At 38.2% G+C, this 13,837-nt stretch overlaps 1 protein-coding gene across 1 annotated transcript in view; it reads left to right on the forward strand.

Annotated features, from left to right (window-relative positions):
* The window catches only part of LOC124118012 (structural maintenance of chromosomes protein 5-like), a 232,526-nt gene that overhangs the window by 114,477 nt on the left and 104,212 nt on the right, over positions 1 to 13,837 (forward strand). Inside the window, exon 12 of the mRNA XM_046480045.2 lies at positions 4,925 to 5,133. Within this exon, the coding sequence (XP_046336001.1) occupies positions 4,925 to 5,133 (209 nt within the window). The remainder of the gene's footprint in view (positions 1 to 4,924; positions 5,134 to 13,837) is intronic.

Genomic DNA, 13,837 nt, shown 5'->3' on the forward strand with positions numbered 1-13,837 from the left:
AGGTTCGTGTATGCCATCAAAGTTGAGTCCATCGTTTTGAGGATAGCTAGATGGTCTATTTGCAATTTTAGAATCTACAGGGAACAATGCAGATCTTATCATCATTCTGAAACAGTCATCGGATTTATTTTTTACATTAATTATGGCTTTTTTCTTTTTATAATATGGGGGTAAATCTATATAAGATCCACCTTTGAAGGGCATATAATTTGCTATATCTAAATATAAACTATCGATTTTATCCACACCCCAACCCGAACCTTTATTAGTCCAGCATTCTATAGTTTCTTGTATCCTCTGAATTGATGTATCTAATGATGTGCTTATAGAATCAGATTCAGTTATAACTTCTTGATTGCTCCGGAAATATGGTTCGGTATATTCAGTGCTATTGTCTGTGTTACTTTTACTCAATGGCATTTTAATCGTCAGCTGGTATTTTATACTATGTAAATCATCTTAACTCCTCGTTAAGTTTACTCGATATGATAGGCCTAACATCATTAACATCCATGTTGGAATTAATATCCATCTTCCAACCTCTTAGATATTTACCAACGCCATCTGTGGGTACAAATTTTAACTCATCAACTGGTTGATTATTTTTATCAACATCATCGGATTGATTCTTATCTAGTAAATCGATCAATTCAGCTTTTCTCGTTCGAGAATAACCTCTCAGCCCACTGTTTTTCGGTTGAGCTTTGAGTTCTCTAACAGTCTGGGGTTTGTTGTACTCCAAACCGAGTAAATCGATCAATTCAGCTTTTCTCATTCGAGAATATCCATGTAGACCACGTGCTTCGCCAAAGCCTTCAGCTCTCTGACAAAAACCATTGTGATTTAATGGTATATACAAAATGAATCAATTGTCTAAATGGTTGTTTTTCATATATAAATACGTATTCTCCCCAACCTATTCCTCTCATTGATGTAATCTCTCTTCCTAGCATAAATAATCTGCTTCCTGACCTTGTCAGCACCGTGACTCTTACATAAACAGTAACTACATTTGACCCCAATCCCACATACAGAACAAACATAATTTTTAAAACCCTTTCTGATGTTATAAGAGTTGGTCCCACAGTAAATACCCACAGATGGCTTCTGACATTGAATCGATTTCCCCATGGGTGTATATTTGAACAGATTCATGGTTATACACATATCATATCATTTGTTTAAAAGGTAAATCATATCTCCACTGGTGAGTCATAGCTGTCATCGCTAATTATAGATTAGTTGATGTAATAGCTCATAGCTTATGTGTAGCTAAAAATAGACAACAGTCAGCGCTATTTATAGATTAACAGTCAGGGTTATTTACAGGTCATGATTTATGTGTAGTTATTGTATAACCTAAAATAGCCACACCAGTCAATCCCAACATTATGAATGCTATCTCTCTGTTTTTTTGTTCCTCTGATGGTGTATAAAACTGACTTATTGTTGGTTTCTGTATTGGATCAAGTTTCTTTCCATAAACAAGGAAGTATTCGTGCTGTCAGGTTCAACACCCTTAAACGTTTGAATTGAATGTCCTTGCTTAAGTAGTTCTTCATTAATAAAATCTAATCTTAATATCCTATTTCTGGTCCATTGTGACTGGGCTGCTTCGAGTTGTTCTAATGCTTTATTATGTCTTTTCTGCTCCAAACCTCTCATACTAGAAAATAAAAAATTACTCCCAGAAAAACCTAGAGCATTAACAACAGCTCCACCAACCATCATTGCAATTGATGCCATGCTATATGAACATAAAATATTCAAATGTTTAATTACTTCATTATGTCTTCCAGGATAAGCCCTTGTTTGATAAGCATATCTTTCGTAGCCATTGCTAATCCAATATCAAGAATGATCATACCGATATCAACACCATTAAAATCTAGCTTGGGTGGTGTGGCTTTAGTAATCATTTTGTCTATACGGGCATAGCCAATGGCCAAACCGCTGACCACCGCTGAATGATATGTTGCGTTTACCAACATTTTACCGTCTGTAACTGGAGTAGTCATGCTTTTTATAGCATCATATGGGGGCTAACCTCTAATTGAACTTGTTGTGTAATCGGGCATGACGTTTTCTCTTCTCCGGTCTTATAAAACAACCATACCACCGCTATAGCAACAACTCCTAGTGCATAGGGAGCCCAAGTTTTAATCGGACGACTATGTTCAATATTTGAATTATGCATTAATTTTCTAGCCTTCCTCACTAACGCACCTTTCCTACCAGCGGCGATTTTCTGGGGTTCTTAGCAACTCTGGCTTGTAATTTGCAATTGCTGGTATTTCCTCATTCACAATCTGTTGTGATTGTGCAATCGGGGTTATTTCCTTGTTCACTTGTTGTTGCGTCTCCACAATCTGTGGTGTCACTTGAGTCTCCATTATTATTAAGTGGGCACGTATGTTTAAATTGACAATACCTAGCCGTTATTAAAGCGGTGGTCACCGGAGCTAAGAACATTCCGTATCTATGATAAAACTCACAGCTTACTGCGCTTATAGCGTGTGCGATGAATGGGTCTTTCTCGAGAGATTCGCAAAGGATGACAGTACCATAGGTGTAATTTGATTGTCTGCCTTGGGTCACATGCTCAAATTTGACCAATCACGAACCTTGTAGCAGATTTCAGCAAGAAAGCGTCATTAGAAACCAATTTTTATCCAATAAAATTCAATGTAAGTATTGTTACAGACACGAAAAGACTCCAGGTGATGTTACAACAGTGTAGATGAAAAAACAAGCTTCCTAGTGGTGTGTCATATGACAGTCTTTGACAAATGTGTTATTCATACAAAGTTTCGAAAACGGAGGTATTTCTTCATGTTACTGAGCGCCTTTTACAGGGAATAAATTGTTTCATTGTTGCTAATTTAACAAGAGTGAACCTGGAACAATATTCATTGCATAATGAGTGAGTGAGTGAGTATGGTTTTACGCCGCTTTTAGCAATATTCCAGCAATATCACGGCGGGGGACACCAGAAATGGGCTTCACACATTGTACCCATGTCGGGAATCGAACCCGGGTCTTCGGCGTGACGAGCGCACGCTTTAACCACTAGGCTACCCGACCGCCCCCATTGCATAATGAAATGTAACACCATTTACAGTACCGGTATTCGCTTTTATGTCTTATTACTTTGATTATATTCAGTTACGATCTAAACATACATTGTCGAAGATCTGTAGAAATCTGGTGGGAATATTATCACCGCAGTGGAATAAGTTTTCTGTATGTTCACTTTAGTTTTTGACATTTTCGCTTTTGTTTTTGACATTTTCATTTTAGTTTTTGACATTTTCGCTTTTGTTTTTGACATTTTCATTTTAGTTTTTGACATTTTCGTTTCAGCGATTCAATATCTTCTTTACACATGATTTATCACATATTTGTAAGACTCCATGTCCCTTATGGGCCAACGTATATGTCATCTGGTAAAATAAATTTCAGCATTCGAGTCACAAATAGCTAAAATCAAGTAAACTCATATACAATTTCAAGCCTAGTGCTATGACTTGTTCATATTATTATAGTTATTTGATAAAAGATAAATTCAAATGTTTTTGGCTACCTAAAATTTAGGCTTGTTTTGTTGATTTTACTACTGGCTACATGGAAAAAAATACTGGTAGCCATATGGCTACAAGTTAAAAAATTAACCTTTGAGGCCTGGGTTTTGTAGCTGTAGCTGAAAAAATTGTCTGTCCAAAACTATGGTCTGTCATAGATGTTAGTTGAGATAACAAGGAACACTTCCAGTCATCGACCATTGCCTGGCAGCTAGGGTACACCCAGAGACCTCCAGGATCCTCCCAAGAGAAGACATTCAAGCGGGAAAAGATTACTTTTGCGTGCCTTCATGGACAAGCCCACTCCTCAGTTTTCCAATGACGGAGCAGAGGCAGGTGCAGGTGCAGGTGCTGGTGCAGGTGCTGGTGCAGGTGCAGCTGTAAAGGCCAGAACTGACTACAGAACAAATATCCCAAGTTACTCAGAATCATATCGACAAGGCTTTGCTTACGGACTTCGATTACAGACTACCACACATTTTCGGTAACAAACTTTGATCTGTCTTGGATGAGGTTAGTCGGGAGACTAAAGAAAGGTATCAGACTTCTAAGAACAACTTGGTTGCTAGAACACAGAAGCATCCAGCTGAATCTATCAGAGTTAATCAGGAAACTCCCCCCAAAAGGGCACATCCAGGCTAGTCAGGACTTTTCATGCTCTCTCCTGAAAGGTAAAGCTCACTTACCAGTTTCCCTACGACAGATGATTCGAACTTTCAACATCACTGCAGTTTTAGAGACAGACCCTGCCTGTGGGGAAGAGGTGTGCCCTTCAACTGACTGTTTTGAAGAACCCTGTGTTGTACAAAACCATATGGACCTGGTTTTGTTAATGGATTTTGATTTCAGACAACCAGACTTGAACATTACCCCAACTCTTAGACCAGTAGGGGGACAACTTACATCTTACGCTGTTAATTGGCATTTTTAAGCATGTGCCTCACTGAATTGAATTAATGATTGGACTTCCTCTATAAAAGCTCACACACTTTGACTTCTGTGTGCATGTGCATCACATGATGTTCTTGCTTGAAGTGCAATGACCTTGTGATTTAATGTTGTATTCAGATTCAACACCACAGAGGCAAGGTTCTTTAATCTGGTATGAGGCTGTAGAATCATCACTGGTAATTCAAAGGGCCCAAATTACCAACGGTGTTGCTTGTTTTGAAAGTACTTGCAAATATATTTTATTGTTTTTTTGTTTTTTTTTAAATTGGTCAATGTCATGGCAATGAATGAAAGTTTTAAATGTATTCTTATTTTATGTGTCACAAAGCTGTTCCCTTTTAATCTGATTATTCATTTACACTGATCAACTTCCTTTATATGTGTACTTTCAGCTTAACATGAAAAATGCTGCCGATGCAAGATATGTTGAAAATCACATCAGTTTCAATGACATGAGAGCCTTTGTGTGTGAAGATCCTAATGATTTGGAGCTATTCATGTCAACTATGAGAGACGAACAAAGGTTGAAAGTAAATGTGGTCAAGATGCCAGTAGAAGCAGTGGAATCATTCCGCCCTCCCCAGCCACTAGCTGCATACAGGTGAGTGGGGCAACATGGTTCACTATAACTACTGACCTGTGAAGATCCGGGGTAGAATAGGTCTTCAGCAACCCATGCTTGCCCTAAAAGGCGACTATGCTTGTCGGAAGAGGCGACTAACGGGATCGGGTGGTCAGGCTCGCTGACTTGATTGATGCATGTCAATGATCCCAAGTGCATGGATCGATGCTCATGATATCAATCACTGGACTGTTTGGTCCAGACTTGATTATTTACAGACTGCCGTCTTATAGCTGGGTGTGGCGTTTAACAACAAACAAACACTATAACTACTGATGATGATGATGAGGTAATGATGGTTCTGGACCACTTCCACTGGAGCCAGATTTATATACCTATACCACCACTACAAGGGGAATTTTTTATGCGAAAATGATGATGCGATTCAACGATCGTCATGACATTAAAATAAATTGTAATGAAAATATTCTCTATTATTTTTACTCATACGTATACCATTATTTTTAACAAAGTGATATTCAACATTTTTACTAAGTTCTTCATTCATTTTACTAGGAGACCAGACTATATACTCTTCTTGGTAATTGGAAAGAAACAATTGATGACCGTATTTGGTTGGTTTGACATCACTGATATAATATATACCCTGTGGTAATTCTCTCCATTTGATAATTTTGTCCCTGAGCATAAATGCTTCGATAGCTTTTTCAAGTTCTTCCTTTGTTGGTTTGTAATTCTCCATTATTATATACTTATGTAAGCATTCGTCAAAATGAATGTATGATTTTTTATGCGGTACGATCTAATGATAGGAAGCAATCTATTTTTAATCTCCAACCAGTTCTTTGGTTTTGGCAGGGAATAATTGACGAGCTTGTTGTCTCCCCTGTTCTATGAACTTTTTTTTCTCGTCTTAGCTAATATCACTGGTCTTACGAGAATTTGAAAAGACAGAAGGGGTGGGCGCTTATTGGGACCAAATTCCTTTTAATATTGTTTTAATTATTTTTGGCGAAATCGTGTGTGAAGCGATCGGAAGATCGCACAACTCACCGTTATTAACAGCAACCATGGTCAGATTACCGCTATTGACGCCTTGAAACGAACTTAAGTTGACAGAGAATGGATACATATATCATAAATGCCATACTTTGATTCGTTAAAAGTCATATTTGATTTTGTTGGACGATTCTATGTCAACACGTAATTCTCGCGATCACGTGTTTACGAGAAAATGCAAAAGGCAATCTTAATCCCTGGATATAAAACGAGGCCTAGCTGAACAAAAAATACGATTAAATCATCAACATGTCTGGTGATTTTTTTTTATCTCAAATTTCGAATTTGTACTGACGAAGTTTCTCATCAACCGTTCGTTTGCAGGACTTCACTGAAGGGGTACAGTGTTATTTTTTTCTGTGCATAATATTCAAAGTCACAAATATCAAAAATAAACAGAATACAGTCATGCCCTGCTTATACGGACTTCAAATATCCGAAAACCTCGGTTCCCGGATGATTTTCATTTAAAACGAAATAATTACTATATAAATTTTCGGAACCGGGAAGGGGGGGGTGCTTATTAGGGGAGGGGCGCTTATTAGGGGAGGGGCGCTTAATGGGTCGAATACGGTAATCGAAATCCATCAACAGTATCCCTCTTTTCATCGAGCGCCTGATATAAACCCATAGTATATATTATTATATCATATAATAGTCTTTAATTGGTCTTGCTTCAATGTTTTGAGAGTATACATCAACCTTATTAAATGTATATTATACGGCATGAATATCTTAGTAAGAGAAATGCTGTCACCTTTAATAATTTGGACCCCTTCAAGGGTTGCAACGGGGGATGCTCCCATATAGATAATACTGCAACGTTGACGTTGGTGTTTCTTAAGCCATTTAATCGATAGACCTGGTAATATTTCGAAGGCATCTTCTGGTGCATCTCCGAACAAGACTTCAATAATAAGCGTAGAAAGATCAGGTATTGCACTCAAGTTATCTTTAATATCATTGAATTCATTAACCAAATTTAAGCTAACATTTTTTACTGCCGGACGACCAGGTATAACTTACCATCGGTACCGGGTTTACCGAATCCTTCTGTGTCTCCGAGATAGGAAAGCGCAATTGTATTACATTTTCTGAGTGTTCCAGGGCCTGATGAATAAACCATTATTTATAATATGGAGTGTTACACTCAAGTTTCCTATATGTACAGGTTGAAGTTTTACATCTAATACAAAAATTTTGGTATAATGTGTTCTCTTCTATTTATTATTATCTGATTATTATGTCTCGCAGCACTTATATTGGTCCATCGCGGGTAATACGTTACATCGCAGATAGCGACTTCAAGTTGTCCAGTCGAGTTATCGATAGTATGAAGCAGTTAAATAGACTGACCATTTGTTATTCCCGGGAATGTAACATACAGTGCCGTGTCAGTTATATTCGTACGATCCAAAATGGCCGCCGTTTGTTTACATATCGACTCGCTTTAAAAGAGCGTCATTTATTAATGAAAGAATTATCTACATACCTTAATACTTGGTAAGATGCCCTTTCATAGTCAGAACTTTAGATATCCGGCGTGGAATAGATTCATAAAGGCCACGAATAAAGTCTAGCTCAATGTCCTGCCAAGTGATATGGATCGCTTCAAACAGCTGATCTTGGTTAATGATGTCGTTTACGGTGTCCTGTAGTTTTTTCTGTAGTTTTAGCCAAACATTTTCTATAACATTTAAATCCGGTGATTGTGCTGGCCAATACATCGTGTTTATGGCATTGTCGGCGATGAATTCTTTCACAATATTTGCCCTATGAACGGACGCATTGTCGTCTTGAAATATATAGTTATTGTCTGGAAAATGTCTACAAATTACTGGCCACAAATTATTGTCCACAATTTCTATGTATTTCTGGGCATTGATGTTACCATTTACATGCACCAAAGTCCCCACACCATGATAACTGATACTCCCCCACTCCATCAAACTCAACTTCCTGGTTCGAGGGGGACACACGCACTTGGGTCGATCGGCTTCATTTTCCTTTCTCCAAATGTATACATGATTATTATTTCCAATAACAACCTGACTCTCATCAGTAAAGATTACATTTTTCCAAATATCATTGACAGTTTTTTTCCTCATACTCCGACACCACAAGACATGTTTTCTTCTGTTCACCCCCCTAACAACCATCTTTTTTTTCGTGATGCGCCTGTAGAATCCTTCTCGGTGTAATTCCCTTTGAATTGTTCTATTCGGGACAGGTTGGTCTCTCACCGAATTGAAATTACCAGTGATGTCCTTAAAGGTCTCTGTCTATTATTTTTAACGAGTCTGAACAGCGCGGTGCCATCTCTGTCTGATAACTATTTTTGTCTAGCTTGTCTCGGGATGTTTTCTACCGAACCCGTTCGCTGAACTTTAGCAAAAATACTACCCAAAGTAGACTTGGGAACCTCCAACAGGTCCGTAATCGCTTGATATCTTTTCCCCTCTTCTTTTAACTTTAACGCTATTCTTTTCACATCACCACTCAATTCCTTAGATTTTCTCCCCATGTTTGCACTGATTATCGTATGTTTTGATCTAAACAGCAGACGACACTTTGAAGGACATCACGTGACGGTCACGTGATCAAAGTGACGTCATGTCAAATTTAACATGGTTCCGAGCATTATTGACGCTACGCGAAACATTTTTTTGCTCGTAAAATATTCGACGTTTATAAACCGTTATGGATCGTACGAATATAACTGGCACGGCACTGTACATATTAAATATACAAAGATACTATATCATAACTTAAATATGAAATCAAGTTACATTACGAATCAGTCGATTTTAGTAAGTGCCTCTGGTGCTATTTTTTTTGTTGAATTCCCTGATATCTTTGAAAAATATAGGGTCACGGCAACTAGCGATAAAATGGTGCACGATTGGTTCCACAATCCGATGCAATTTTGGCAGAATCAGTTAAACTTTGTCATGTGGTGTGCAACAACAGGATGTGGTGTATCTCTTTATGCCCCTGGATTTGAACTAAATAAGTCTGTTTTATCATTTCACGTGTACTATCAGATTAGACGTATTCTTAAAGAAATTAGTGCTCCATTCCCACAGGATCAAGCATAGAATGCATCAAATAATCCGTACAATAGGTTCGCGTATGAGCGTATTTGTCAGGAATTTAATATTTCTACCAGTAAAGATTGGCATATTAAAGGACTTAACCATGGTCTAGGTGTTCCGTACAATGGACAAATAACTGTTAAAGAAGAAAGCGATGATTTAGTTAAAAAACTCATCAACCATTCGATCCATTTAAGTTGTTACAGAAAAACAATCTTTTTGTAAGATTGCATAATCTTAATCATGGCTGGGAACTTTCGAGTAACGATTGGAGAGGAGATCTTATGAGTTTTAAGGGTGGTTAAGCTTATATTGTTACAAAATTTGTGCAACTGAACGATACCGCAAACGCTTGGAATGAATTTCTTAATGATAAAACAGAAAATAATTTTACTAACCCAGGAGTTGTAAGAGTTAATGAGTTAATTAAAACATTATCAAGATGTATTACAGTACGCTCAATCCAAAGTAGACTACGTTTATGCGCTGGGACTATACATGTCTCCTAGTAATATGGAACTTAAGATCGGTCAAGTGATAGGTTATAATAATAAAATTGTTATTGCTTCCGATATAAATTCAGATATTAACACCGAATTAATAACGCAAACAAACACAGGCGAAACGGGAATAGTCAAGCCACAGATATCTACTGACGCTCCTACTAACTCATCTACTGAGTGCCACCACATATTGCAGCTAAAAATCAACAACACATCGATGAAAAAACAGCTCTTATAGTAGGTGGAGTGGCTGCTGGTTTATTCATGATTTGTTAAATAGTTCTTAACGGATAAGTACAGCACCCCGGCAATTGCTACGATCAGTGCCAACAAGTTTTGACTAAGCCAAGAGGTGGTCTTTGCTAATAAATTCAAGAGCCAGGAAACAATACTCCCTATTATACTTGGAAGTGCAGACGCGGCTTTCCTAGCGAGCTTTCCAAGTGCTTCTCCTAATGCCTTTAAATGCTTTTTTATCCACTCTTTTACACCATTTTTATCAGTAGGCGGTGTGCCACCTCCTGCACCGCCTGTACCACCGGTTAATGCGAGAGTCAAAGTTGATATAATAAATCCCAATGCGGTTAAAATACTGGCAATGGTTATCCCCTGTTCTCTGAACAATGTTTTAATTTTATGGGCCAGTGTAGTATCATCGTTGAGATCTTGACCGAAAGTTTCTCGAATTCGACTGATTTGTGAACGAAGTGCCTTTCTATTACTGGAAGCCGCTTTGAGGCGGGCCGATCTTTCGTCTTCTAAGTTTTTCTTCCTGCAACGCGACGTCTACTGAATTCATCGCCTGCCTGTTCAAGCTTTGTTTTCTCATAAGCTATATGCTTGTCGAGTTCGGATAGCTTGGCTATATTATTGATGAGTTCTCCCCGCATTGTTTGCACTGCCTTGACAAGACCTCGTAATTCCCTAATACTGAACTCCGAGGATGGTACCTGTAACGTGGAATTATCGTAGTAGGTATCCAAGATTTCTCCGAGTCCGTTGGAGGCCAGCTTCGAGCTTTCTTCCAAATTATCTTTATCTATGGTACCGAGTTCAGCACGCACAGTCCAAAGAACCTTAATAGTCTTCGCAGAAAGTTTTTCTTGTGAGTAGTCTACAAAACCTAATTCATTACGAACAGTGTTGATACCGTGTTTACTGGCTATCATAGACAAGGCTAGGGCCTTACGAGTACGAGAATACATAATATCAATATCGGGAGAGCCACGCAGTCGCAATATTCCTTTACTATCTATCGTAAACTTTGAATAATCACGACCTATTGGGCTTTCTTTTAAGGCATCGTAATAATCATTAACGGTTGATTGTAAAAGTTCTTCGTTAAGATTCATAAAGCTGGTTTCATCAGTACCCTCCTCGATTGTACTAGTATCCATTAGGTTATCGAGATTAATATCATCCATTTTTATATTAAACATAAGGTTACATTATTTCAATATAACAATGTCTTCGCAATATGGACGTAAGTTAAACCCATAACGTAGACTTCAGGATCCATTAGGGAGTCAAAGCAATTCGCCAGTCTGTAACTATAACTAATAACCCGAGTACCATCGATCAGAATCAAAAACTTCTGGTTAGCTTTCCTAATCTCGGAGCTCACAATGTGTTAGTTCCAGGAACTGCACGACTATCATTTACAAATATTTTGACTTCTGCTGACGTTAACAGGGAGCTCGTTCGGAACAAAGGTCGTGCGATTGTTAAGAAAATCGCGATTAAAATTAGCGGTAATGAGGTTTTGAGTATTGGCGACAGCGATGTATACTTCTGTTACATGGATCTCTGGAGAATGGCTAAAGAACGGGAAAACTTACAGTACCAAGGTATTTGTAATCGGAAGACATTGAGACTGCGTGTAGATGCTTCTAGTGGTGATAATACCGTCGTAGGAGATGAGGCTTTTGCTGATGCATTAGGTAACCGATTCTATATTCCGCTAGACTTTGAATTACTAGATAGTCACATGCCCTTTTATCAAGCATCTCTAGGTGATAGGTTAGAATACGAACTCACTTTTAATGACTACGGCAGAGTAATCAAAGCTACTGGGGATGAAACGGCTAGCTATTCTATTGACAATACCTCATATAACAGATCCTGAATTAGCCAGACAAATTTGTAACCAGTATACCGGAAGTTTAGCCATTTTGTACGATCGCGTGCTTCGACACTGAAAGATCGCCAGGAACAGAAGAAATACAACGTGGAATATCAATCTTAACGTCCCTGCTAGATCGTTGAAGGGTATTTTAATGTTGTTCGAGGACCCCTCTGATGCATTTGTAAGAGATACCGAGAAGTTCTACAACCCCAAGATTACAAAAGTAGAATTGACTATCGAGGGCGTGCCTAATCAACTATATAGTCAAGGCATGCTAGCATATCAACAGTGGGATGAGATTAAAAAGCTCCCTTCTATAAAACCAAGCCCAGAAGTTAACGCGGTCGTGAAAGATCTGTCTCTCGGGGATGTGTCGATGGCTGAATTCCTTACCACGAAGTATGTGCTATGGCTCGACAAGCGAACAACAGATGATTACCAACTACACGGCAGTGGGTGGAGAATAGAAAATGCTAGCGAGGGTGTTACTATGCAGATAACGAAGCTCCAGGAATCAGCTGGTAAATTAAACATATATTTGTAAGTGATTATGGACGCACAACTTAATATACAGAATGGAAGATTCGTGCAAGCAATCTATTAATAATCTTTTACCTAAAGAACCGCACTGCGCTATCATCTGCGGGCAAACTGGTTGTGGGAAAACAGCTTTTATTCTAGATATTTTAGAAAGTCATTATCTGGACGTTTTCGACCATATTATTATTGTGTGCCCGACTATAAACGTTAATAAAACATACCTATTGAGAGATTGGGTAATGAATGATCCCGGGGTGCACAGAGTTGATCCAGGCGATCGTTTACAAGACTGTTTACGAGTATGTCACAAAAAATACAAAGGAGAATCAACCCTTTTCATAATAGACGACTGCGATGCGATTAAAGAACTTACCAAAAAGAAAGATATGCTTTCATATTTAGCATTATCCGGAAGACATACTCAGCATAGCGTTTGAGTACTTACTCAAAAATACAACTCTGTCCTGAAAGATCTCAGAGAGCAGACCAAATGGGTAGCCCTGTTTCATTGCAAAGACCAAGATTCATTTGAGGAATGTCTTCGCGAAAATGATGTTATTTATACCAAACCCGAACGGGATAAAGTCAGAAAACTGTTAGCGGAAACGAAGCATTGTAAACTCATATTAAAAACCGATCAACCAGTTGCTTATGCAATTGCTTAGCAAAAATAGCAACTGCTAAGCAAAAATATAGCAAATATAGCAACTGCTGAGCAAACTTTAGCAAATGCTTAGCAAACTTTAGCAACTGTTTAGCAAATGTTAGCAACAGCTTAGCAAATATAGCAAAATATAGCAACTGCTTAGCAAATTTTAGCAAAAATAGCAAATTATAGCAAATATAGCAAAATACGATAAATTGAACATTAGCGGTTATTATGTAATAATGTGGTTTCTTCATTCTTTCGCAACAGTTTATTATTTCAGACTGTATTGGATATGCCATATTCCATTATGTTAGACTTAAATATCTCCTTAGATATTACATTATGGAATGCGATGAACTTATCGAACAAATGCTCAAAGAACCTGATCAACATGCTGAAGTAGTTACAGATAAATCTTAAGATAAACATAGAGAAAGACTCGCCGCTTTGGTAGCCGGTGGAAAATGTTCCCAATATTTGGGGGAAAATTATACCACTGAAACAATTGATGCCATGACCGGCGAAAAATTAAAAAACTTTACGCGCATTACGAGTTTAGACTGGGAGCTACCATGACTAAAACAATAGGGTCGGCTCTGTTACAACTATACACAGTTGTAGGTAGTACCTTTCTCCCTATCCCGGCAGAACATCACCTGTATTTATGCGAATCTCTGGAGAAAGACCCATTCATCGAACACGCTATAAGCGCATTAAGCTCTGAGTTTTATCATAGATACGGAAAGTTCTT

Source organism: Haliotis rufescens, unplaced genomic scaffold, assembly GCF_023055435.1.
Source record: "Haliotis rufescens isolate VD_foot unplaced genomic scaffold, xgHalRufe1.0.p SCAF_1, whole genome shotgun sequence".
Taxonomy (NCBI): Eukaryota; Metazoa; Mollusca; class Gastropoda; order Lepetellida; family Haliotidae; genus Haliotis; species Haliotis rufescens.